At 50.0% G+C, this 27,422-nt stretch overlaps 1 protein-coding gene across 1 annotated transcript in view; it reads left to right on the forward strand.

Moving 5' to 3' along the window:
* ZFR (zinc finger RNA binding protein) overlaps positions 1-27,422 on the forward strand; it is a 312,134-nt gene that overhangs the window by 35,071 nt on the left and 249,641 nt on the right. The window contains 1 exon segment of the mRNA XM_029579284.1: positions 21,186-21,267. Within this exon segment, the coding sequence (XP_029435144.1) occupies positions 21,186-21,267 (82 nt within the window).

A 27,422-nucleotide genomic window follows, 5' to 3' on the forward strand; every position in this document is an offset into this window, starting at 1 on the left:
ATTTTGCTGGAGGCAGGGTGAGCAACATTAAGAAATACAAGTTTTCATAAATCTTTTGAACTCCCTCCTCCCCCTTTTTTTTTTTTTAATTTGTTAGCTCTTTTCTGCCTGCTGTCCAGCAATATCTCCCTGTTTCCTGTGTCCACTGTATTCCTCCTTCCCTCAGCATCATCTGTCTTTTTCCTGCTGTCTCCTCACTGCCTTCTCCCCTTCCCTCACCTGCCTTCATCCTCCTGTTGTGCCAGCCACATGTCACTGGCTTTTTTTTTTTTTTGGGGGGGGTACTATTTAATGATATATTGAACTGTGGTCTACAGCTGCTTCTCCTTAGGTCTGTGCAGCAGCAACAGCAGGGGTCATGGATATACGGAACAGCAGGATGTGCAAGCCATGCAACACAGGCTATTTTATTTCAGTGCCCTCCAAGACTTGCTAGCCTGGTCCTCTCTGAGGTTGCAATCCTTTTGGGGTTTTTTTTCTGTGCAGGTATTCTCCATTCCCTGTACGTACCTGGATCAGTCCAGACAGTGGGTTATGTCCCCAATCCAGCAGATGGAGTCAGCCCAAGCTTCGAGGGGGCGTCACCATATATACTACTACTCCCTCTGCAGGAGTTCAGTATCTTCTGACTCCAGCAGATGAGAGTAGGGGAACCAGGGTTTCCCTCCATTGGTTAGGTTATTCCTCATCTTTGGGTTCCTTTCATGGGGATCCTTCTGTTCTGCTATTTTGCTTTTTGGATCAAGTTTTTCTAAGTTAAAAAAAAAAAAAAAAGTCTCTTTCAATTTTTGGGGAGGCGTGGTTTTTGTTCTCCCTCTGTCTTCTGCCCTCTGTCCTGCGCTGTGCTGCGCCGGTCCTTTGGGGGCCTGGGGTAAGTTACAGAGCTTCTTATTTTCAGTGTTTTCAGCTCCCCACCTTCATCGGCGCCTCGCGGAAGCCGGTGGTGCCGGCCTCTCCGCGCTTGCTCCTTCTCCTGCGGCCATTTTGCAGCTCCTTGGGGGCTGCTGAGGCAGGCAGGGAGAGATTCTTCGGATGGGTTGTGCGGCCAGGAGGGCCCCCCCCCCGCGGCACTTTGTCTTCTGATTCGGAAGGGCGGGTTGTGCAGGCCGACCGGGCCCCCCGCAGAGGCGCTACTCATACTCGGCCCCCCCCCCCCCGAGGCTTTTATTTATTTCCCTGCCGGTTTCTGTCTGCAGCAGCCGGCGATCCCGATGCCGCGGCCGGCGCATTGCTTGGCCTGTGGCGACCCGGGGTCCCGAATCTCGCGGGAGGGCATATGTGCACGATGCCTTCCCGCGGGGGAAGGCACCTCGCAGTCCCTCAGCGAGTTCGCGTTTGTGTCTACTTTGCGTGGGCCGGCCACTCCGCCATTTTTGGCGGGAACGGCGGCCATTTTGTATACACAGCACCCTGAGGACTCTCAGGCGGCGCGGGAGGACTCTGAATCGCTGGGGGCCCCCCCCCCCCCCCCCCCCCGATTTTAACGCCAGAACAAGGCCCTATAGGACAGGGAGCAGCGGACTCTTCGGCCCCCGGAGTCCCCCTGAACAGACCGGGGTTCTCCCCGGAGTTTATTCTTCTCATGCATACGGCCTACCTGCAGGGCTTGGAAGCTCCTGTGGGACCCCCACCTGCCAAGACACCACGGATGGCGCTGTCCACCCAGGCGACCCGGCGGGGGCGGGGCCCATCCAGCCTCCCGCCCGGGTTCGGCTGGCCCCCGCTGCGGTGGTGGCGGCCTCAGGCTCTTTGGGACATGGCCAGGACCCCCCGGACGTCGCCCAAGGGGACGGCACGTCTGAGGGGGACGACCCGCGTACTCTTCGCCTCTTTCAGAGGGAAGAGTTGGAGGACCTCATCCCACAAATTATTCAGGAATTGGATCTGGACCCTCCGCCGGACCCTCCCGCTCCAGTAGCTCCCGCGGTCGTTACTTCTTCAAAGAAAGGGGACCTGGTCCTGGCGGCACTTCGGCCGAGGGCTCGGGCTTTCCCCATCCACGAATCGTTTCTACAGCTTCTCACCAGGGAATGGGATACCCTGGAGGCTTCCCTGAAGGGCAGCCGTGCGATGGAAAAGCTGTACCCCTTACCGGAGGATTTCCTGGATCTCATCAAGGTACCAAGAGTGGACTCCGCGGTGTCGGCGGTCACGAAGAGGATGACTATACCAGTGACGGGAGGAGCGGCCTTACGGGATACGCAGGATCGCAAGCTAGAAGTTTTCCTTAAAAGGGTCTTCGAGGTCTCCGCGCTGGGTATGCGGGCAGTGATGTGCAGTTCGCTTGCCCAGAGGGCGAGCCTTCTCTGGGTACAACAACTTCTCATGTCTCAGGTGCTTCCTGCCGATGAGGCCGCCCAGGCGGATAGGCTAGAAGCTGCGGTGGCGTACGGAGCTGATGCCTCCTACGACCTGTTTCGGGTCCTTGCAAGAGCCATGGTTTTGGTAGTGGCGGCACGACGGCTGCTATGGCTTCGCAACTGGGTGGCGGATACGTCTTCCAAGTCGAGTCTGGGCTCCCTCCCGTTCAGGGGCAAGTTCTTCTTTGGGGAGGATTTGGACCAGATCATCAAGTCCCTGGGGGAAAACGCTGTCCAACGGTTGCCAGAGGATAGATATCGGCCTTCTAGAGCATTTGCCTCTCCCCGGACCAGGGCCAGAGCGCAACGGCGTTACAGGAACTACAGGACGACGGGCTCCAGGCCCCCCGCCTCCAGGTCTCAGCCCTGGTCCCGCTCCTTTCGCGGTCGCAGGCCCGCGCGCCCCGCCCCCGGGGCGGGACACTCCTCTCCTAAGTCCTCACAATGATGTCAGGCTCGCCCACTCCGCCGTCCCCAGGATTGGGGGCCGGCTGGCGCTTTTCTACAAGGAGTGGGCGCAGATCACCTCAGACCAGTGGGTCTTGGACACCATAGAACGCGGCTGCGCATTGGAATTTGTCCGCGCGCCGCAAGGAAGGTTCATCTCCTCCCCCTGTGGCTCGGGTCCCAAGAGAAGGGCGGTGCAGTTGACGCTGGACAGGCTTCAGGAGATAGGAGCTATTGCGCCCGTGCCCAAAGGGCACGGGCCACTATTCCATCTACTTTGTAGTGCCAAAGAAGGACGGATCCTTCCGACCATCTTGGACCTAAAGGAAGTCAACAAGTCTCTCCGGGTGGTCCGGTTCCGCATGGAAACGCTGCGGTCTGTGATTGCGGCGGTGCATCGGGGGGAGTTCCTCGCTTCCTTGGATCTAACAGAGGCCTACCTACACATACCCATCCGCCCGGAACATCATCGTCTCCTCCGGTTCAAGATCCTGGACCAGCACTTCCAGTTCATAGCTCTCCCGTTCGGTTTGGTGACTGCACCGCGCACCTTCACCAAGATCATGGTAGTCGTGGCAGCAGCCCTTCGGAAGGAGGGCATTCTGGTACATCCTTATCTGGACGATTGGCTCATTCGAGCGAAGTCTTTCAGCCACGGTCAAGCAGCGGTGTCCAGAGTCGTACAGTTCCTACGTTCCCTGGGATGGGTGGTAAACTTCTCCAAGAGCTCCCTCGTGCTCTCGCAGCGCTTGGATTTTTTGGGGGCGACCTTCGACACCCGTCTGGGCAAAGTCTTTCTGCGTCAGGACAAGGCGCACACCTTGCGGGATCACATAAGCGGTTCTCTGCGTTACCAGATCCCACCTCCTGGGACTACCTGCAACTCCTGGGAGTGATGGGCTCCACCAATCGACATGGTCCCTTGGGCGTTTGCGCACCTCAGGCCCCTACAGAGGGCGCTCCTCTCCCGTTGGAAACCGATTTCGCAGGACTACCAGATGATCCTCCCTCTCCCACAGTCTGCCAGGAGCAGCTTGAGCTGGTGGATGGACCCGGCAAATCTGGCACGCTGCGTGTCCCTCGATCTGCCAGATTGGGTGGTGGTCACCACCGATGCCAGTCTCGTCGGCTGGGGAGCAGTGTGCGACCGCAGCGCCACACAGGGGACGTGGTCCACGGCGGAGTCGAAGTGGTCAATCAATCGTCTGGAGACCCGAGCGGTCAGACTGGCTCTGCAACATTTCCTGCCGCTTCTTCGGAACCGAGAGGTCAGGATCTTATCGGACAACGCTACCACAGTGGCCTATATCAACCGACAGGGAGGCACTCGCAGCCCATAGGTCGCGCTCGAGGCAGCAATGTTGATGCAGTGGGCGGAGCGACATCTTGTCTGCCTGGTGGCCTCTCACATCGCAGGAGTGGACAACGTCCAGGTGGATTTTCTAAGTCGTCAACTGCTGGATCCCGGAGAGTGGTCCCTCTCCGAGGCGATGCAACTGCTTGTCCAGCGGTGGGGGACCCCCCACTTGGATCTGATGGCGTCCGCTCTCAACGCCAAGGCTCCACGGTTCTTCAGTTGCCGAAGGGAGCGAGGCGCGGAGGGAGTAGATGCCCTAGTGCTCCCGTGGCCGTCACACCTGCTTCTCTACGCATTCTCACCGTGGCCACTGGTGGGCAGAATCCTCCGCAGAATAGAGGCTCATCCGGGGACTGTGATCTTCGTCGTGCCAGAGTGGCCCAGACGACCCTGGTTTGCGGACCTGCTCCAGCTGGTGATCGGACCCATCCGGCTAGGACATCTCCCCCGTCTCTTGCATCAGGGCCCGGTATTTTTCGAACAGGCAGAACTCTTCTGTCTTGCGGCCTGGCTTTTGAGAGGCACCGCCTCCGGCGAAGGGGCTACCAGGAGGCGGTAGTATCCACGCTGTTGCGGTCGCGGAAGACGTCTACGTCGGTGGCCTATGCTCGAGTCTGGAAGGTGTTCGAGTTGTGGTGTTCCAGCCAGGACACGAGACCCACAAAGGCTTCTGTTCCTCAGATCCTTCAGTTCCTACAAGCGGGGGTGGACAAGGGACTCGCCTATAATTCTCTACGGGTTCAGGTGGCCGCTCTTGGTTCGCTCTTGCGCGATGGGGGCTCTCTGCTACAGCTCCCGGACATTGTACGCTTCCTCAAGGGTGTCAAGCATTTGCGGCCTCCATTACGGGACCCTTGCCCCTCCTGGAGTCTCAACCTTATGCTTCGCTCACTGTCGGGACCACCGTTCGAGCCACTGCGGAGTGCAACGCTTAAGGATCTCACCCTCAAGACTGTGTTTCTGGTGGCCATCTGTTCCGCTCGACGCATTTCGGAGCTGCAGGCTCTGTCGTGTAGAGAGCCTTATCTCCGTTTCTCCGACTCTGGGGTTTCGCTTCGCACCGTTCCCTCTTTCCTTCCGAAGGTGGTATCTGCATTCCATGTGAATCAAGACTGTGGAATTGCCGTCCTTCTCTTCTTCAGAGCCGAAGTCTCTCCGACTCCTGGATGTCAAGCGCACTCTGCGTCTTTATCTGGAGGCTACAAATGAATTCCGGACTTCTGACCATCTCTTCGTACTTTGGTCCGGTCCTAAGAAGGGGTCTCAGGCTTCGAAGATGACCATTGCCAGATGGCTGAAGGCCGGCATTGCCGCTTCCTACATTGGGGTGGGGCGGACTCCCCCACCCGGCATTGTGGCACATTCTACACGATCTCAGGCGGCTTCCTGGGCGGAGGCTCGCTCGGTCTCCTCTCAAGAAATTTGTAGAGCAGCCACCTGGAAATCGTTACACACGTTCTCGAGGCACTATCGACTGCACCTCGCTTCTTCGGTCTCTGGACACTTTGGCGAGCAGGTTCTTCGAGCAGGCCTCGCAGGACCCCACCCGGTTTAGGGAAGCTTGGGTACATCCCACTGTCTGGACTGATCCAGGTACGTACAGGGAAAAGAAAATTATTACCTGCTAATTTTCGTTCCTGTAGTACCATGGATCAGTCCAGACGCCCACCGCTTTTGGGTTCTAATCCTGCTCAGCTCTTCTCTACGGTACTGTAGTGTTGTATGTCTTTCACGACTCTTCGGTTTTCACTGTTTTTCACAGCTCCCTACAAGTTGACATGCTGTGCCTACACGTTGGTAGGACGTTTGCAGTTCGTTACTAAGGTTGCACGGCTTATTGTTGCCGGTTCATTTAAACTTGATCCAATCAGGGGGTTTATCTACTCGGGCTTTGATATACTCGATACTGAACTCCTGCAGAGGGGGTAGTATATATGGTGACGCCCCCTCGAAGCTTGGGCTGACTCCATCTGCTGGATTGGGGACATAACCCACTGTCTGGACTGATCCATGGTACTACAGGAACGGAAATTAGCAGGTAAGTAATAATTTTCTTTTGTGCTAACCCAGTTGACTGATTTTCTTTTTTTGTAATATGCTGGCCTCCACCAATAGTATGATCTTTTTTTGATGCACTGATGCCTGCGAATAATGTGCTGGCACAGGCCACATGTTACTGGATTGCCCTTCCAACAGCCTGCAGGAGAGTATTGCTTTCCTGTTTGTCACCTGCTCCAGCTGGATTCACTCTGCATTTAACACATTGTGCTGAGATGTCCCATGAGCTTATGGTCCCCATAACTGCAAAGTGAAGATGACTGATGAATGAGGGGAATCTGGGAAGAATTATGGGGGGGTGGACTAGGGATTGTCTAGGAAAGAGAGGGAGTTATAATTGAGAGGGCAATGTATCTTCTCCAAGTGATGCAGGGCCCTGTTTTTGCCACCACATTTCATCTCACTAGTGGTTGAGCCAATTGATTACGTAAATACTGAGGCTCAGTAGATTGACATGCCTCATGCCTGGGAAAGATTTCTGTATCTTCCACTCCAGTGATTATAGAGAGACCTTGAAATAGGGATGCTGCCTACTTTCCTCTACTGCTATAATTTAAAGTTCTATTATAGCAGTCCACCATAAAAAAACAGAGATGGGCCGAAAGGCTGCAGAGAAATGGGAAATAGGTCTGGGTGTAGAAGGGAAGGGGCTGAGGAAGAAATGGGTATGAAAAAAATCTGAAGTTCTGCTGTTTTTATTGGCGTTTTAAAAATGAATAGATTCTTGGGTATTGAGAGAAGCTAAATGTGGGAGGTGGAAACTGTGATTAGAAAAGAGAAGGCAAAGGGAGACAAGGAATTAGCAGTGAAAATGAGATGAGATCTAAAAAGTTTAAAAATAAGCAGAATAAAAAGCAGAACTTGGCCAGATTTATGTAATCCAAGAGTCAGCTGTCTTAATTTTGAAAGGCAAGTGTTTATTCTTTTAAAATGTAAAAAGGACAAAGCCAATCAATTGAAGGAGATATGCATTACACATGTACTTTGGTCTGAAAGTTGAGTGCAGACAACAACTGTACATTTAGTGGAACTGCTGCCTGCATCTGTTCATGACTGGTATCTGATCTACGTGAGTTGTATCTCGCTGCCTGCGTTATCATTGTAAAATGACCTTGAGGCATTATTGCACCAGTGGCACAAGCTTAGCATGAGTATATGAAGTGCCTATTCTGGCTTCATGATGTTAGTGTTTTGAAGTTTGAGTAAGTTATTTGTATGTGGATAGATTACTAGGTTGTAGCACAGCCCTCAACTTGGGGAACCTGTGGTTCACTCCGACTCTTCTCCTGAGACTTGCTTGTCAAGGATGTCCCTACCCAGAGCCTACTCCTCTAACAATATAGCTTTCAAGGACATTAGAAAATGCAAGCTGCCTCACCAGTGCCAAGGTCCTTGTAATTAGATTTTGGTGTCCTTGCTCTTATGCTTTTTTTCCTAGTGTGTAAGACAGATGGACTCCGGACCAGTTGGTTTATGCTTCCCTGTCAGCAGATAGAGACAGAGCAAGCTAATGTCACAGTATATGTAACTTTGCAGTGACCCCAGCCTGCCATTCCCTGTTGTACCTGGATCAGTCCAGACAGCTGGGTTTTGCTTCCCTTCCAGCAGATGGAGACAGAGAAAGTTTTGAAGGCACCAACTCTTAACCCTGTGTTCCACCTGCATCACTTCAGTATTTCTCTGTATCTAGACAAAAAAAAAAAAAAAATTTCAGACTTGAAAGCACTTTGTCTCTTGGGAGGTTGTGAGGTCCTGGGGGGACCATCCCTCCCAGTCGTAGGCATTAATGAGCAGGGGTTGGGGACCCCAGATTTGCTCTGGTTGGTGTGCCGGGGGTGATAGCCAGGGGACTGGCTCCCTCCCAGCCTAGTGCCTGAGAGAGCCTCTGTCACTTGCTGTACAGGGAAGTATTTGTGCTTTGTTCCCCTTGCTCAACCTTAAAGTTTTATATAAGAAATAGAACAAGACTGAGCAGTGGGCAATTAGGGAGTTGTTTCTCCTGCCTTGGGCTCCCGGGCGGCAGGTTATGTCTCTGCCAGGGCCCCTAACTTGTTCAGGCGCATCCCTTGCGGTTTTCTCCTTTGCCTCATGCCGCGCTTCTGCTGCTGCCCCTCCAGCGGCGAGAGCTTCCCGTGGCTTGTGAGGTCAGGCTCTTTTGCCCAGTGCCTCCCCGGTGGGAAGGGTTCTACCCTGGGGACCGCGTCATATTCTGTGCAAATCGTGGCCAGCCCGTCCTGCTTCTTCTGGCGAAGCCATCCCGGTGAGCGTGGGAACGGTGGCCATCTTGAATTTCTTCGTGCGCGTGGAGCACTGTACAGCGGGGGAAAGGGATCTCCCACCAACTCTGTCCCTGGCGCATTTAAGCCCAAAGAGCTCTGGGGAGCCAGAGGAGGATGAAGTTGATCCCTCAGGGGAGATGAATGTGGGGGAGAAGGAAGGGTACTCTGGATCGTCTTGCTTACACACCAGGTCTTTCTAGCCTGGAGGGCTAAACGTGCAGGGCTTATGTCACGGAACTCGGCTGGGGGGTCTCCCAGCAAAAAGGGCCAAGACCTCAGATACCAGGGCTCATAGGGTCCGCACAATACGGACCCCTGAGGGGCATGGCCCCAAGGGGTCCTTTTCATTGGTGGATCTGGACTCTGGGTCTCCTCCTTGGAATCCAGTAGACGATTTCTCGTCCTTGACGGACCAGACCCCGGAGGGTCATGACCCAGAGGCCCCTCCTTTGGGGGGTGATGTCCCCAGGGTTGTCAGCTTGTTCCACAGGCAGGACCTTAGACCCCCTCATACTGCATGTCCTCCAGGAGTTGAGGTCCCGTGGGAAGATCTAGTCCTGGACTCTGTGGACTCAGTCATGCCTGGGCTGCAAGGACCGGCTACCACATTTCCTTTTTCTGCGGCTAGTGCAGTAGTTGATGACCCGGTCAGCAGAGCTTTGGACAAGTGATAACCGCTGCCTGAACAAACGGAGCTGCTCAGGGTGCCGAAGGTTGATGCCTTTGTGTCTGCGGTCTCCAAGAGGACCATGATTCCAGTTGCCGGGGTCCTCTAGAACTGCAAACGTGAGGTTTTCCTCAAGTGGATTTTTTGTCTTCTTCACGTAGGGCATCCAGGCAGCAGCTTCATGCTCCATGTCAGCATAAGGTGGGTCCAACACTTACAGAGCGCCCAGGACCTGCCACCGGGGGAGCCGGATCAGGCAGAGCGCTTGGAAGCGGCGGTAGCCTAAGGGGAGGATGTCTTGTACAGGCGGTGTCAGCCCAATGGCTCCTGTGGTTGTGCAATTGGTCAGCAGATGTCTCTTCCAAGGCACAACTGGGGGTTCTTCCTTTCAAAGGCCAGATCATCTTTGGAGAGGACCTGGATCAGTTAATCAAGCAGCTCGGAGACAACAAGGTGCACAAGTTACTGGAGGACAGGCCCAAGACCTCTAGGGGTTTCAACCTGTCCGCTCGCGCTTTCGGAACCAAAGATGTTTCTGCCTGAGCAGAGCTTCAAGTGCTGGTCAGAAACAGACTTAGGGGAGGTCTCAGCCCTGGTCCCAGTCCTTCCATAACTGCAGGGCCAGCTGAGATGGCCAAGCCAAGGTCAGAGAAAAAAAAAAAAAAATCCTCGCAATGAGGAATGGCTGGTGTACTCCTCTGCTCCTCCCATCAGGTGTCGGCTGGGTTCCTTCTACGGGGACTGGACCAAAAATCACCTTGGACCAATGGGTCCTCAGTGTTATAAAACACGGCAATACTTTAGAATTTGCTAGCCCTTTAAGACACAGTTTCCCCCTGTACGTCTGCGGCAGAGAAAATCATTGTCCGTCACACCATCCACAGACTGAGGATGTTAGGGGCCATCATCCCTGTCCCTATGGAAGAGCGGGGGCGGAGATGTTACTCCATTTATTTCGTTGTTCCAAAGAAAGAGGGGACCTTTGGCCCATCCTGGACCTGCAAAAGGTGAACAGAGCGCTCAAGGTGCCCCGTTTCTGGATGGAAACCTTGAGGTCTGTCATAGCAGCGGAGAATTCCTGACCCCCTCTAGGTCTCATGGAAGCACATCTGCACATTAGATACCTTTGGTGATCGTGGCGTATCCCAAAGTTCAAGATACTCTGAGAACATTTCTGGTTTTGCGCTTTTCCCTTAGGACTCGCTACAGCTCCAAGGACTTTCACCAAAGCCGTGGTGGTGGTGGCGGCAGTGCTACGGAAGCAGGGGATTCTAGTCCACCCGTTCTTAGACTACTGGCTCATCCGAGCGAAGTCCCAAGTTCTTTGATGCCTTGCTGTGGAAGCTGTAGTGACTCTCCTGCGTGCCCTGGACTGGGTGGTCAATCTTGCCAAGAGCCAACTTGCACCCTCACCAGTTCTGGAGTTCTTGGGAGCGAAGTTAGATACCCCGACTGGTAAGGTCTTTCTCTCGGAGGATCGCAGGGTCAAGCTATTCTTGCAGATCCAGAGGTTTCTGGATTCCCCACAGCATGGCACTTACCTACAGGTTCTCTGCTCTATGGCCTCCACCCTAGAGTTGGTCCCATGGGCGTTTGCTCACATTCAACCTCTTCAGAGGACTCTCCTCTCCAGATGGGACCCCGAATCAGAACAATTTCTTCTTCCTCTACCGCTTATGTATCCTGCCAGATCCAGCCTGTCATGGTGGCCCTTTTGGGATCATTTGGCATGTGGTGTGAACCTCAAGCTAGCACTTTGGGTCATGGTGATGACCGACGCCAGCCCCTCCAGTTAGAGGGCAGTGTGCCAGGAGCGGTGGACAGTGGAGGAGGCCTCTTGGTTCATCAATCTCCTGGAGACTAGGGAGGTGTGGTTGTCGCTTCAGGAGTTTCTCCCTCTGTTGCAGAGTCAAGCGGTTCGACTTCTGTTGGACCATGCAACCACAGTGGCCAAATCAATCGCCAGGGCGATACCTAGAGCAGAACAGAAGCTCTGGAAGTGGACCTTCTCATGACTTGGGAAGAGCAGAACCTAGCCATGTTGGCAGCATCTCACATTGCGGGATCCAATGACATTCAGGCAGATTTCCTCAGCATCTGGATTTGGGAGAGTGGGAGCACTCCAAGGAGGCGATGACGCTCATTTCACTCACATAGGGATCTCCTCACATCGACCTGATGGTGATGCAGGAGAATGCCAAGGGCCCATGCTTCTTCAGTCACAGAGGGGAACATGGGGCAGAAGGCGTCTATGCCCTAGTTCTACCATGGCTGACAGAGGTGCTGGTGTACGTGTTTTCCTCAGTCGCCTCATGTGGGCAAGGTTCTAAGAAGAATAGAACGTCACCCGGGACGGGTGATTCTCATTGCTCCAGAAGGCCTTGGTTCATGGATCTAATCAACCTTGCCATGGATGGACCCCTAAGGATGAGTCATCTACAGAATTTGCTCCGACAAGGTCCTATATATATTTCAGTCGAACGGATTGCTTTTGTCTAGCGGCTTAGCTTTTGGAAAGGTGGACTCGGAAGAAGGGATATTCAGAGGAGGTGATTGCAATGCTATTGCAAGCTCAAAAAACAAATAAAACCTCTACTTCCTTGGCCTATGTCAGTCTGGAGAGTCTTCCAGTCTTGGTGTACAGAACAGAGAGTAGATCCACGTGTAGATCAGTGATACAGATCCTGGCTTTCCTGCAGCAGGGTCTAAGGGCCTTTCTTATAATTCCCTGCGGGTTCAAGTCTCTGAGCTGTTTACAAGGCAAACTTCATGGGACCAGTTTGGCAGCTGATCTGAATGTTATGCCCTTCCTGCGAGGGGCGAATATATTGAAGACTCCGGCTCGCCAAGTTCGTTCCCCCTGGGGCTTACATCTTGTTCTCAGAAGCGTGTGCACTGCTCCTCTTAAACCTCTGAGACAAGCTTCTATCACAGATCTTACTCTGAAGGTGGTCTTCTTGCTGGCTGGTCTGTCCAGCGGGTCTTGGAGCTTCAAGCCCTGTCCTGTAGAGAACTTTTCCTTTGGATTACGGATTCGGGGGTGTCCTTATGGACTGTCCCTTCCTTCTTGCCTAAGGTGGTCTCATCTTTCATTTGAACCAACTGGGGTGCTCCCGGCATTTACAAATCTGGAGTTTGATTCGCCTCACTCTTCGGAGTTGAGACATCTGGATATTCGCCGCACCCTACTGCAGTATCTAGAGGGCACTAACAGCTTCAGGATGTCTGACCACCTTGTCCTCTGGAGTGAACCCAGAAGAGGGCAGAAAGCCTCTAAGGCCACTATTGCTAGGTGATTAAAGGAAGCATTCATGTCCACTTACATATCATGTGGTCATCCCATTCCACAAGGGTTTAAAGACTCATTCGACTCATTCCCAGGCTACCTCATGGGTGGTATCTCCTCAGGAAATTTGCAGAGTGGCTACGTGGAAGTCTTTGCCAGACACTGCTGTTTAGACATCCAGTCTCTAGATGTCAATTTTGGAGCAAGTATTCTTCAAGCGGGACTCTCATAGTCCCACCCCGTATAGGGAAGCTTTGGTACATCCTAGCTGTCTGGACTGATCTGGGTACATACAGGGAAAGAAAAATTGGTTTTTACCTGCTAATTTTCATTCCTGTAGTACCACGGATCAGTCCAGACGCCCGCCCGGGAGAGTGGAAAGGCATGGAGGGAGTCTGCTCAACCTGCCTATATTTGTTACTTCTTTATGCGTCTCTGAAGAATGGCACAGGTTTTTTTTCTTATGGCTATTGTTTTCTTTCCTTATTCCTCTCCTCGTTATGGGGAAGATGGAGATCAAAGGTTTGTTTGGGTACAGCTTTATACTGAAGTGATGCAGGTGGTACATCGGGTTAATAGTTGGTGCCTTCAAAACTTACTCTGTCGCCATCTGCTGGAAGGGAGGCAAAACTCAGCTGTCTGGACTGATCCTTGGTACTACAGGAACAAAAATTAGCAGGTAAGAACCAATTTTACTATATTCTCCATCTCCACAAGATGGGGTCGTGAATCTCCCTATGGGGATTGCTTTGAGCTTTTTGAAAGGAAAAACTTGAAATTCTAAATTCAGGAAAAGAAAGCCCCCGCTCTCCTGTGGTGATAACTAAAGGTCCCTCCCCCAGTTGAGAATTCCTGAGGCGATTTCAGTGGGCCATCAAGGTGTACCTTGGTCTGGTAGCTGGGTTTCCTGGCTTAGACTTAGCAGCTAGTTCAGCTGAAAGGCAGCGGGTGTAGGAGGCCAAGTGCGGCGGTGATGGCAGATGCCCTCTAATCCTGCAGCTGGAGACCAACTCTGTACTCCAGTAAGCGCTAAGCTCAGGTAAGGTTTAAAAAAAAAAAAAAAGTTTTACCAGAATCGGAGACAGAGGGGTTTCAGGACTTCCTCTAGTCTCTGTTCTCGGTGTGCCATGCCGACATTATTTCCTACTCCCATTGGGGTTGGGGAACTGGGCAGCCTGGCAGGTTGAGCGGCCCCTGGTGGGCTAGGCCCCACACTTAGGCTTTATTCTTGCATGCCGCGTGGTAGGCTGCAGTGGCTGTTTTCGCGTGCTCTTGTGTATTCTGCTGCCCTCTATAGGTCATCAGTGTGTGTAGTGTGTCTGCTTTGTACATGCGTTGTGTGCTTGGTTTTTGCGCGTGCTTTTTACGTGCACAAACCTTTTTTTTTTTATGCGCATAGGTTGCACATGTGCCTTGCTGCACTTTCTTCTAGGTGCTTATTTTTTGGGCGCATTTAATTTTTGAGTGCGAGCCGTTCTGATGCACGTTTACCTCAGCGATGGCGCTGGTAAGCAAGAAGCCTAAGCGGCTTCCTATTTTTATTGCCTGTCATATTAGAGCTGCTCAGCCTGACCTTGCTTCTAACCTGTGCCAGCGCTGCTCAGATGCTCAGGGAGAGTTGTCTTCCTCTGATTTTGCTAAGCCTGGCTCTTCCCATTCTGATGTTGGGTTGGTCACGGCCTTGACTGGGTGGATGCCAGATCTTGGTTCTCCCTTGACTGGCTCCTTTGCTGGCAAGGGCAGTTCTGTGAGACCAGCTCCAGTTCCTTCTGGGCTTGGTCTGAACTCGGCTGCTTTTTCAAGGGTGGAATTTTTTCAAGGCTTACAAGTCTTTCTTCAGGCGCAGTCCTCCGCTTCCCCCATTTCTGTCCAGTCTGACCCTCAATCGGTGGCTTCTCCCTCTTCCAGTCCTATGCTTAAGCGCCAGGGCTTGCCTCAGCTCCCTGCAGGAATACAGATGGTACTCATGAGGTTGATCGTGATTCCATGGAAGATGGGGAAATTCCTCCAGGGCTGGAACCGTATTTAACCATATTGCGGTACTTTCACAGAAATGAAATGCCGGCCCTGATTTCCCAGACCTTGAAACGGCTGGGTATTCCTGGTTCGGATGCCATGCAGAGCAAAGGAAAAATCCCATTTTGGTTTCCTTATGTAAAGCCTCTTGTTGTTTTCCGGTGTGTCCAGGAACTGATTGAGCTGGAATGGGATGCCCTAGGGGCTAATTTTAAAGGGAGTCGGACACTGGAATGCCTGTACACCCTGGATCCGGCTGTGAGAGCGTTTGCGTTTTCCCAGAGTGGATGCTCTGGTACGTCCCTAAGCAGACAACTAGCTTCATAGAGGGAGGAGTGGCCTTGAAGGATGTACATGATAGGATTGAGGCTATTCTTAAGCAAGCCTTTGAGGCAGTGGCGATGAATTTACAGATTGCCTCCTGTTGCACCCTAGTGGCAAGATCTTGTCTGCTTCTTTCTCAGGAGGTTGAGTCTGGAGGAAATTCCAGAGTGGTTATGGAGCCTGCTGTCACCTTTTTAGCAGACACAGGCTGTGATTTGGTCCAGACCTCAGCCAGTGGAATGACTTTGGTGTTAACAGCCAGGTGTCAACTCTGGTAGTGAAATTTGTCAGCTGACACAGCTTCCAAGCCAATCTTACCAAGAAGTCCTTTAAAAGCTTGCTCTTGTTTGAGAGTGAGTTGGAGAAACTGGTCAATAAGTGAGGCGAGTCTCCGGTGCCTCAGTTGCTGGAGGATAAGAAAGTTACAGTGCCCCTATGAGGGGCTGTTCATGGGGTTCCAGGTGTTTTCATCCTTACAGAGGGACAACCTTTCAATGGACTGGGTCTTTTGGTAGGTTTCAGTCCTTTTGTCCCCGGCAGCCCAAGAGAGGAGCGGGCTCGGGTGGTGGACCTTCCCAAGACCCACCTTCCAGAACAGGAAATAGGGGGACGTCTCTCTTTTTTATCGGAGGTGGGTCGAGATCATGTCAGACCAGTGGGTCCTGGAGGTGATACACGAAGGGTATGTATTGGAATTTCGCAGTGTTCTTCGGGATGTGTTCATGGTGTCCCCTGCCACTCCCCGCAGAAGAAGCAGGCAGTGGAGTTCACCTTTTAAAGGCTCCTCGGACTGTGTTTCTGGTGCCCACGTCTCAAAGTATGGGGTGATATTCCATTCATTTTGTTGTGCCCGAGGAGGAGGGCTCCTTTCATCCCATCTTGGATCTCAAGAGGATCAACTGTCACTTGAAGGTGACTCATTTTCGAATGGAAACTTACTCTTTCTAATAATGGCGGTATAGTAGGCGGAATTTCTGACCACCTTGGATCTGTCAGAGGCTTACCTTCAAATTCCCATCAGATTGGAACACCAAAGCTTTCTACGCTTTTCAGTGTTGGGGTGCCATTATCAATTTCAGATGTTGCTTTTTGGTCTAGCCACCGCTCTCAGAACATTTTCCATGATTATTGTGGTGATAGCGACGGCCTTGTGCTGATAAGGAATCCTGGTGCACCCGTATTTGGATGACTGGTTGATTCGCGCCAAGTTCTCAGGAAGAGAGCCACTTAGTGACACACAAGGTGCTCTCCTTTTATTGTTGGAGTATCCGAGGGCCCAGTTCTATATAGGACAGAATTTTCCTACCGGAAGTTCAGATTCAGAGAGAGAGATCTCAAGTGTGTCAATTGATGAACACCATATAACCGGTGAGGTCCTACCTACAGATACTCTGCTTGATAAGTTACCCTGGAAGTGGTGCATATGCGTCCTCTTCAGCGCTCTCTTCTATCTCGTTGGAACCTGCAGTCTCAGGATTATGCGGTTCAGCTCCACTTGCCGATGGAAATCTATTCCAAGCTCCAATGGTAGTTGCAGGAGGATCATCTGAGAAAGGGAGTTCCCTTGTCCTCTCCTGCCTGGTTCGTACTCATGACAGATGCGAGTCTTCATGGTTAGGGGGGGCTCACTGTTTGGAGTTAATGGCCCATGGATGCTGGAATCCTGAAGAGTCCCACTGGAACATCAATCACCTGGAGGCTGGGTGGTACAGCTGGTATGCTTCCAGTTCAGCCACAGGCTGCGGAATCAAGCGGTTCGTGAGATGTTGGACAGCGTGACGATGGTGGCCTATATCAATCACCCAGGAGGAACCAAGAGCCAGCAAGTATTGCAGGAAATAGACCAGCTGATGGAATGGGCAAAGTTCATCTGCAGATGATCTCGGTCTCTCACATTGCAGGAAAAGACAACGTAAGAGCAGACTTTCTCAGCAGGGAGAGTCTAGACTCAGGTGAGTGGGTGTTGCCAGCCGAGGTGTTTCAGCTGATTGTGGATCACTGGGGCCTTCTGTTCCTAGACCTGCTGGCAACTTCTCGAAATGTGAAGGGTCCTCGTTTCTACAGTTACAGAAGAGATCTGTGGTCCCTGGGAATAGACACTTTCGTATAGGTCCGGTCAGAAGACAAATTTCTTGCTGGGCAGGATAATTCGCAAGATCGAAGGCCAGAGGAGGCTAGTACTCTTGGTGGTGCTGGACTGGCCCAAGCGTTCGTGGTATGCAGATTTGCAGCAACTCCTGGTGGAGGTCCCCCTTTTGTCTTTCGCTACACATGGATCTGCTTTAGCAGGGACCAGTTCTTCACAAGGATCCCACTCAATTCTGTCTTATGGTTTGGCACTTGAGGGCTCGACTGTTAAAGCGTGGTTATTCCTTTGCGCTGATTGCCACTTTAATTTGTGCTCGCAAGTTCTCCACTTCCTTGGCTTATGTGCAGGTGTGAAGAGTGAGGTGTTCTTCCTCGTTCCGTTAAGATCCTTCTCATTCTGGATTTTTTGCAGGATGGATTGAATAAAGGCTTGGCCCTTAATTCCTTGAAGGTGCAGGTTGTGGCTCTTGCCTGTTTCAGAGGCCTGGTGAATGGTTTTTCCTTGTCTCCTCCTAATGTGGCCCGGGTTTTTTTGTTTTTTTTTTTTAAAGGGAGTGACGAACCTTAAACCTCCCTTGAGATTACCAGTTCCATTGTGGAGACTTAATTTGGTGCTGGACTTTTTGACAGGCCCTATGTTACGACCACTGCATAGCCTTAACTTACGGTTGTTGACTTTGAAGACTGTGTTCCTGGTGGTTGTATGTTCTATGCATTGAATTTCTGAGCTGTAGGCCTTGTCTTGCCAGGAGCCATGCCTTCGGGTGACTCCGGGGGTGTTACAGATGCATACTGTGCCATCCTTCTTTCCCAAGGTAGTCTCGGACTTTTATTTGAATCAGTTCATCTCCTTGTCATCCCTGGATAAGGTCAAGGATGCGGAGGAGTTTCACCTTTTGTGCTCTTTGATGTTAAGAGTATTGTCGTGCGGTATCTGGAGGTCTTGAGTCTTTTCGGAAGACGGATTGCCTGTTTGGGCTCCATGGCGGGGGTAAGTAGGGCTCTCTGGCTTCATGGGCTTCCATAGCTCTTTGGATTAAGGAGGTGGTCACAGCCGCATATGTAGATTCTGGAAAGCTGTTGCCTACTCTGGTTAGGGCTCATTCCACTAGGGTTCAGGCAGTGTCATGGGCGGAGATTAGCCTATTGTCTCCCGTTGATATTTGCTGAGCTGCAAAGTGGTCCTCCTTACACACTTTTTCCAGGTTCTATAGTCTGGATGTGCAGGCAGGGGAAGATGCGCCTTTGTATATGCAATGTTGACTGTACTGCAGGCAGGCTCCCACCCTGTTGGGGAGTAGCTTTGGTACATCCCACTGGTCCTGAGTCCATCTGTCTACATGCTAGGAAATGGAGAAATTATTTACCTGATAATTTTGTTTTCCGTAGTGTAGATAGATGGACTCTGCTTCCCACCCTTGGCTGCTGCATGAGTGTTAATAGTTCCCTTGTGGGGCTCCGGTTCCCAAGAGATTACTGGTAAGTGTTCATCCAGGCCCTAGTTTGGGGTACCTAGAATCTTACGTGAGTTCAGTGTTTATGGTTGGTTGAGCACAGTTCTGGTTATCTGTTTTTAATCAAGTTTTTTGCTAGTCTGTCCACAGTTGCTTTTGAAGAGAATACTGGCAGGCTGGGGGTCACTGAAGGGTTATATATACTGTGACATCAGTTTGCTCCGCTTCATCTACTGGCAGGGGATAATAAACCCACTGGTCCTGAGCCCATCTGTCTACACGAAGAAAAACGAAATTATCAGGTAAGTAATTTCTCCATTATATACCTTCCAAGAATTTACAGAATTAGTTTTAAAAATGTATTGACTGATTTAAAATAATGTTAGTAATGAGAACTATATATATAGTGCATCTGCCTACAAGTGTGAGTTGAGTTGATAAACTTACACTCACTCATGCCTATTAGTTCAACTGTACTGAGATGTCCATAGAATCTGGTTTTATGGTATTACAAAACAATAAGTTTAAAAGTGAGCAAAGTTGTCTTGTGTTTTGACTAGAGCTTTAATTTGTGCTTGACTAAAATTTCTTAATGAGCTTGATGGTTTCTTTTCTGGCGATAGGAAGGCTGAATTAGCCAATCTTCATGGATGATGGCAATGACAGAGCTTTTTCTCAGTTACAAAACTTTTGTCCTACTGGGCACGTGTGGCGGTTCCCTCGCGATGGATAGTTCCAGAAGGCTCCTCAGTTCTTTTTCATCTGCGATGGCGCACGGACGGTGGATTCTGTCTCTCACATTCAGCTCCTCACAAGAAAAAAAAAAACTTTTCAGTGTTTTGTCATGGCCCAAAGAAAACCATCCAGTTTAAATATTTTAGTTGTGGCCACACAGTGTCTTTGTCACATGGTCACAATTAATGTTTGTTTGTTTGTTTTTTTTTAACTTTTATATACCGACATTCCTGTATAAAATACAAATCACACCGGTTTACAATAAAACATAACTTCGCCTGTGAGCGTTACATAGAACAATCAACAAATTATACTAAAAAGTATACATTACCTTTGTCAAAAATGTAAAACAATTATAAAGAAGAAATTGTTAAGGGATAAAAGATAACAAGGGGAATATTTAAATCTAGGGGGTGCACAAAGGGGAATGCCCCTTTGTCGCGCGGTGCCTGCTGGCTTGGCGCTTTTAACGGATCAGTTCCGTGAGCGATGACGTCGGGGGAGGTGCGGGTCCCTCAGACCTTTTATTCTTTTCAAATTCATCATCTCTTCCCAGTTTCAGCGCTGCTTTTTTTTTCTTTTTTCAATTTGTTTGCTTGGGATCAAAGCAGGATCAAGCTAACTGCTGTGATTGTGGGCGGACGTCCCCAAGAGTTTCAACGGCAGAAAGCAGAGAAAATAGCTAGATTAAAAGCGAGTGACACCCCACCTTTGGGACCGTTAGCCTCCATTTCCTCATCAGTGAGCCAGGAAGACCAGACTAGGTCTACCAAATTCTCGCAAAGGCAATTGAGAGACCCCATTTTACAGCACAGGTTAGCCTCTGCAGGTGATGAGGGGAAGAGATTAACGGCTTGCGGTGCCCCAGAAAAGCGCCATATTTCGATACTGCATGTAGCATCGAGAACGACAGGTGGAACGTTGGACATGATTCACACGCCAATGACAATGCACAGAGCGCTGGAAATGACTCATAGGGTGCTGAAGATGTTGCACGGAGCACCTAAGCTGGAGCATCAAAGACTGCACATTGAACGTCAAGCACAGTGCAGGAATGATGCAGCAAGCATCAGGGACTACAAATGGCATTTTCAGAGCGATGCACGAGTTGACCAAAGTGTCATAGGTGCAAGTGCTGGTAAACATGAAACACTGCCAGTAACTGCAGAAGTCTTCTAGCTCAGAGTTTCATCCCATTCAGTTGAGACAAGTCACAAGATCACACTCAGCGCCAGAATTTCCATTACCATATACTGAACCATGTACGAACATCTAAAAGAAAGGCACAGAAATCTGTAGAGCCTTCCATACCTCAGGAAAGGAAAAGGCAACATCATCAGCAAGCGGACCATCCTGTTCGATCCCTTCTTGTGCATCCATCCATCTGATGAATTCTCACATTTCTCAGAATACTCAGACAAGGAAGACCGTCCACAATTTGTGAACCTCACATAGAACAAGAAGAGAACAGCATGACATACTGGCCATGGCTCTTCCACCTCCAAGAATACCGAGAGGCTAACATATCATCAGTGGGATACCTAACTTTACTACCACCTAATTTATGGCTGCAAGGTCTGTCTCTAGATCCCTCGACCAATATGTTCCATCTTACCTATACCTCCTAGATAGCTGGATGAATTAGCCATACTTTCCTGCCTTCCTCCCTAGACAGTTTCTCAAACATCTGGGCTTTCATCTCTGATTTGGGAAAGAACTGAGGAACCTTCTGGAACTATCTGAGCGTGGGAACCACCGCACATGCCCAATAAGGCAAACGTTTTGTAACTTTTATAACTTTGAGAGACAGCTCTGCTTGGTGTACTGTTTGTTACCCTTGAAGCATGGCTAATTCATTCTACTATCTATGGAAAACATTGTTTGCGGTAAGCAAACTTGCTTTTCTTGTATTAGAATTCACCTTTTCATTTTCTTATATTTTAATAAATGGATAATTGTCTTAATTTACTATTGTAATTTGCACATCAGGTAGGTGCCTTATTTTGTATTATATCCTATCTAGCTTGAAGGTTTTAATCCACTTTCTTGCTTTCTCTCTCTTTTTTTTTTTTTTTTTAATTTCATTTACTGTTCCTTCCTTATCAAAATTGCAGTGCCAAGCCGGCTTGGTGAAGAGGCCAAAATGGCTACTGGCAACTACTTTGGCTTTGCCCATGGTGGTGCTGCTCAGTATAGGTAAGTACTTTAATCCTTTTATAGACAATCATATTAGTGGGTAGTAGTACTTAGTTTTGTATTTTGATGGTTATGGATAGATGATGTCTATTGCAGTAGTTGGCGCAAAATGAAAGTAAAATAATTTTCTGGAAGGCTTGCTTAGTTTATAAGGGATCTATTTGCCATATGTCATATTAAATATTTGTAAAGTCTCTTAATCCAGTATTTCTCAAACTTTTTTGGAATGCCCACCTTTTCTTTTCTATAATAATTTTTCCCCTTTCTCTCCACCCCCCCCGCCATTCCAATTAGTAAAATTTGCTTTTTATTTGTTACATTACAATATGCACCCTCCAGTTTGACACTGACTGACTTAATCCACAGTAGAAAAGAGATTTTTGTTCTGAGACAGGAGTGGCTATTAGCAAGTATGAGAGGTTACAGAGACTGAAAGATGGTTTTAGGAGCCTGAGATAAAAAGCACCTGTACCAAAATATGTTCAAGATAAAGGGTGACTTTCACATTGCTGGGCATGTTAGTTTAATTTTATAAATTTGTGAAAAATGTCCATTTATATACAATAGATAAAGCAGGACATGGACACATTAATGTGGCACCTAGAGTTCTGAACTATAGCACCTTCAACAATATAAAAAGGACATGCAATGGCTTTGCAACAAGAACATTTGCACTAGTATGAGGATTTCAGTGTCTCTTGCAGTGTGTATTTCGTGGGATGGGCCAAAATAGTAGGGTAGAAGTGATGCATTTACTAAGTCAGAGACTGCCAACTAGTGTGCTTCAGTAGAGCATCATGTGTGCTAGGAATGTTTCACGTGCTGGAAGAGAATGGTGGGCAGCCACAAAGGCCAGGAGCAAAATCTTCATATTTCACCTCCTGCACTATAACCCACCCATCCAGCAGGAGGAATTGTTGAGCAGCCAGATTTTAGGGCTCTTGATCAATGTTTGGAAGGACCCCCTACTATGTGATCCCTGCCTCCCCCTTCATCCCCACTATCCGCCATCCAAGGACTGTCCCTGAAGTGACTGAGCATAGAATACGGAAAAATCCCCAAGTAGTTGGGAATAAAGGCTTATGGTTCCAGGGTGGGTTCCGATTTGAGTTGGAGGCTCAAAGGAAAAAGAAAAGAGAAGTTCCCTGTATGTACCCAGATCAGTCCAGACTCCTGGGTTTTGCCTCCCTTCCAGCAGATGGAGACAGAAATTTTCACAGGCACCGCTTTATAACCTGGCGTGCCACCTGCCACTCTTCAGTATTTCTCTCTCCAGCAGATAGAGGTGGTGCAAACCAGCCTTAAAAGAAATAAGTAAATATATAATTTCTTCAGATGTCTAGCCTCCCAGGAGGTTAAGTCCAGGTGGGACCATCTCCCCTGGTTGTAGGAGTACTGCGAGCAGGGGTTGGGAACCACAAAAGTTGCTTTCCTGAGTGCCGGGGGTGATAGCTGGGTGACCAACTCCCTCCCCTTCAGTCTGCAGCCACTGCCGTATTATCAGGGAAGTATCCCTTTTCTTCCTTTCTACTTTTTTAAGCTTCAAGTAAAAAAAAAAAAAAAAAGAAACAACTAAGTTTCATGTTGCAGCCAGCCTTTGTGATCTCACTGCGGGGAGCGGTGTAGGAGCTATTCACCGGGAGAGGGTAACCTGCCTGTGCCGAGGGATCATGCATGGGTTGGTGAGAAGTTTCAGTTCTGATCGGCCTCTTTCTCTCTCTCCCTCACCTATTTCGGCGCCTTTTGGCATTTGCTCCTGGGGCAGTCATGCTGCATGCAGGCCGCTGTTTACTTTGTGGAGTGCGACTCCTGAGCTGCGCATCTTCTGGCCCATGCTCTCGCTGCCTCTCCGGAGGGGAAGGTCCCTCCGATGGCAAGGTAACGGCCTTAGACTTGCAGCGGACAGCCGCACAGGCACAAACTGCACAGGATCCTCGGGCTGAACCGTTTTCCCTCAGCGCAGGAACGGCAGCCATTTTAGGTGCCTTCCATGTGGCTGAGGAGAGAGCGGCGGGGGGAGGGGATCTCCCTCTGGAGTTGTTTCCTGCCAATCTGAGGCCCAGAGGGCCTCAGGTACCTGCTGAGGAGGATCCTGAGAGGTTAGAAAGGAAAGGAGGAGGGGTCCCTGCGGGTTTTCCCCCAGAGTTTCTTTCTAATGCACCAGGCATTTTTAGCCAGCAGTAGTCACAAGAGGGACTCCCAGGAGCGGGAGGAGTCCTAAGCGCCCAGGCCAGGGGACATGCCAGCCGCTCTCAGAATCCGTACAGTCCAGGCCCCCGTGGCACGGGGGGGCTCAGGAGGTCTCCTCTGAGGGCTCGGACCCAGAAGAGGGCCTTGTTGAGGCTCCTCCTCCCCGGTGGATCCGGATGCTGGAGATGACCGGGTGCAGTCCCCTTCCATCGAAGGGGATGATCCTAAGGTGGTTTGCTTATTCCAGCGAGATAAGTTGGCCCCTCTTATCCCGCATGTCCTGGCGGAGTTGGGCATCACGTCCCTACTGGCGGAGCAGAGCTCGGACACAGTGGGACCTGGTCATGGCGGGCTTGCAGGACCCCCTAAGAACATAAGAGCATGCCATACTGGGTCAGACCAAGGGACCATCAAGCCCAGCATCCTGTTTCCAACAGTGGCCAATCCAAGCCACAAGAATCTGGCAAGTACCCAAAAACTAAGTCTATTCCATGTTACCGTTGCTAGTAATAGCAGTGGCTATTTTCTAAGTCAACTTAATAGCAGGTAATGGACTTCTCCTCCAAGAACTTATCCAATCCTTTTTTTTTTTTTTTTTATATTTGAAGATTTTTATTGACACAGACAGCCAGCGTATACCATACATAAGTACACATAAACGAAAAACGAAGCGTCCAGTCAGATTTTCACAAGTATGAAGTACATAATAAACCCTCCTCACCCCCCCCCCCCACCCCCCAAAGCAACACAAATAATACATGGGTAAACGGCAATAGCAAACAATCCAAGAAATTCCCTTCTGCACAATGGAAGGGGCCTGAAATAGCATACTGTCATATAGCAGGAGGAAGTGTGCGGGCACATCAACGAAACCAGAAGAATCGCCCCACATCATAGAGAGCAAACTACCTTAGTAAGCACTCTAGCCAATGCATCTCAGCAAACAACAGCAGTGGTAGCTCAAAAAGCAAGATAGTTAGAGTAAAGGCAACCATTGTATATACGGGGCCCAGACCCGGTGAAAAACACTCAAGCGGTCATGATGAACCGCAGTTAACCTGCTCAGTTGGTAGTAAGTATGGAGACGTGCCTGCGCCTGGGCTAAGCTAGGGGCATTCCGTTGGTTCCACAGGCGAGCCAACTCAGACCGTGCGGCAATACAAACTTGCTGGACTAGGCGCTGCTGATCCGTATTTAATCCGGCAATAGGTAAGGTCAAAAGAGCATGCCAAGGCTCCAGGTGAATGGGCGTCTTCAAAACAGTTGTGAGCCATGCAGCCAGTGAGGTCCAATATTGTGTAACCCGGGGGCATTGCCACCAGACATGGTAATATGTTCCCAACATCCCGCATCCCCTCCAGCATCTATCAGAGAGATTAGGGGCAAAACGGTGTAGCCTAACAGGAGTATAATGCCACCTATAGATCATCTTATGACAATTCTCCTGCATCCCCGCGGAGATGGAGCACTTATAGGCCTGTGTAAATATAATGTCCCATTCTTCAGTCTCAAGACTGCGGGGGAAGTCAGCAGACCAGGCTACCTGTTGCCGGAATGGCCCTTGCTGCCTGCTGTTTAATAGTGCATATATTTTAGAAATAACCCCCTTCACAGAGTCTGGATGTAAGCAATAATTTTCAAACAAAGAGCCACACAGTCTGACAGTACCAGCTCTAGTCGCACGCTTCAGAAAATGAAAGAGTTTAGCATAAAGGAGAAAATCCACCTTTGGCAATGAATAGTGGGAACTTATCGCCTCTATAGGCAGGAGCGCCCCTTGACACAGAATATGCTCCAACCGAGTGATGCCCGCCTCAAACCATACTTGAGACGCAGTGGTCAGAGAAGCAGGGGGAAGTATGTAGTTAGTAAACAGATGCGTTAAAAGAGTAAAATTACCCTTCCCCACTAAACACAGCTTCCATTGAGACCAAGTCTTCATAGTGGCTTGTAACGCACAAGGGAAATAGGAGATAGAGCCCCAGGTAGAACGGGGTTGCCAGGGCAATGCGGAAAGGGGCATAGACCCAAATAAAGCTTGCTCTAAGAGAACCCACTGTGGAGGGGCGGACACCCGATGTACAACCACCAGTGCCCGGAGTTGGGCAGCACAAAAATACCAACACAAGTTGGGAACTCCAAGCCCACCTCGCACTTTCGGGAGGTACAAGACCGATTTAGCAACCCGAGGCGGTCTCCTACGCCAAATGAATCCAAAAATCATTTTCTGCCATTGGAGGAGTATAGAGTTGGGAAGATAAATGGGGATAGTGGTAAAAAAATATAACAGACGTGGGAGGACATTCATTTTAATGATTGCTATGCGACCGAGCCATGAATGTGTATCCCGAGCCCAAGTATCCAAATTACCTCGTATAGCTTGAAGAAGCGGATCATAATTCAAACCATATAACTGGTTGGAGTGAACCCCAATGCGGACTCCTAAATACTTCAAAGCTTTAGGCGCCCACTTAAATGGATAAAGAGAGCGCAAAGTCTGCACACTGTCTGGCGGTAAGTTTACATTAAGGAGTTCCGACTTCTCATAGTTTACCTTGAGGCCAGACACCGCAGTAAAGGCTTGTAATTCTTGCATTACCCCCGATAAAGAAAGAGTGGGATCCGTCAAGGTGAACATAATATCATCCGCAAACATAGAAATTTTAAAATGATGAGCACCTTCACAGACTCCCACTATTTCCTCCGCAGCCCTCACCCGGGTGGAAAAGGGCTCCAGAAATAAGGCAAAAAGCAAAGGGGACAAAGGGCATCCCTGCCTGGTACCACGACCAATGGAAAAAGGCTCCCCATAGCTCCCATTAGTCTTAACCCGAGCTTTAGGCAAATGGTAAAGCTTCATAATCCAGTTAATAAATTGAGGACCAAAAGCCATCTGCTCCAGTGTCTTAAATAAAAAGGGCCAATGGACGAGGTCGAACGCTTTCTCAGCGTCAAGAGAAAGCAAGACCGTAGGGGTATGAGTATGTTGTACATAGTCAATGATATCAACTATACGGCGAACATTGTCAGCCGCCAAGCGCCCTGGAACAAAGCCCACCTGATCAGAATGGACTACTAAAGCCAAAATACCATTAAGGCGAGCGGCAAGAACACGGGCCATGACCTTTAAGTCGTTATTTATGAGTGATATGGGCCTATAAGACCCACATCTAGCAGGGTCGCGACCCGGTTTGGCTATAACTGATATACCCGCCGTATTTGCATGCAAGTCTATTTGGCCGGTTTCACGTAAGGAATTAAAAAAATCAGTAAGAGGGCCTACCAATATAGGGGCAAATTGGCGATAATAAGCACCAGTGAAGCCATCCAAGCCTGGTGCTTTCCCAGGCTTCAGCGCCTTGATAGCCGCTAACACCTCCATTGTCGTGATAGGTGCATCCAGAAAAGTCTGCTGGGCAGGTGTAAGTGTGGGCAAGGTCATAGACGACAGGTACTCCTGAATATCAGCTTCCTGTACTTGAGAAGCTCCAGTATAAAGTTGGGCATAAAAATCGGTAAATGCTTGGCGAATATCCTCAGAGGACGTCACTAGCACACCCGTAGGGGAGTAAACCTTAGATACCATGTTTTGAGATCGGGACACCCTCAATTTGTGGGCCAAGTAACGCCCCGCCCTATTTCCGCCCTCAAAGAATTGTTGTTTCAACAGCAACATTTGATGGCTAATAGCTGCATCATCCAGAGCTCGTAAACTATCCCGTGCCCTTAACAGCTTCTGGTAGACAATATGGGAGCCAGTGGCCAAATGCCGCTGTGTAAGCGAGGCTATGGTAGTAGTCAGGGAGGATCGTTCCCTGGCCCGCTCCCTATTGCAAAACGCAGCCCTCGCAATAAACTGACCCCGGATAAACACTTTAGAGCATTCCCAGATAGTGGAGGGCTGCACTTCACTGTTCTGATTAAGATGGAAGTACTCTTGCAGTTGGGCATGGATACGAGCTGTG

This window comes from Rhinatrema bivittatum, chromosome 1 (assembly GCF_901001135.1).
Source record: "Rhinatrema bivittatum chromosome 1, aRhiBiv1.1, whole genome shotgun sequence".
Taxonomy (NCBI): domain Eukaryota; kingdom Metazoa; phylum Chordata; class Amphibia; order Gymnophiona; family Rhinatrematidae; genus Rhinatrema; species Rhinatrema bivittatum.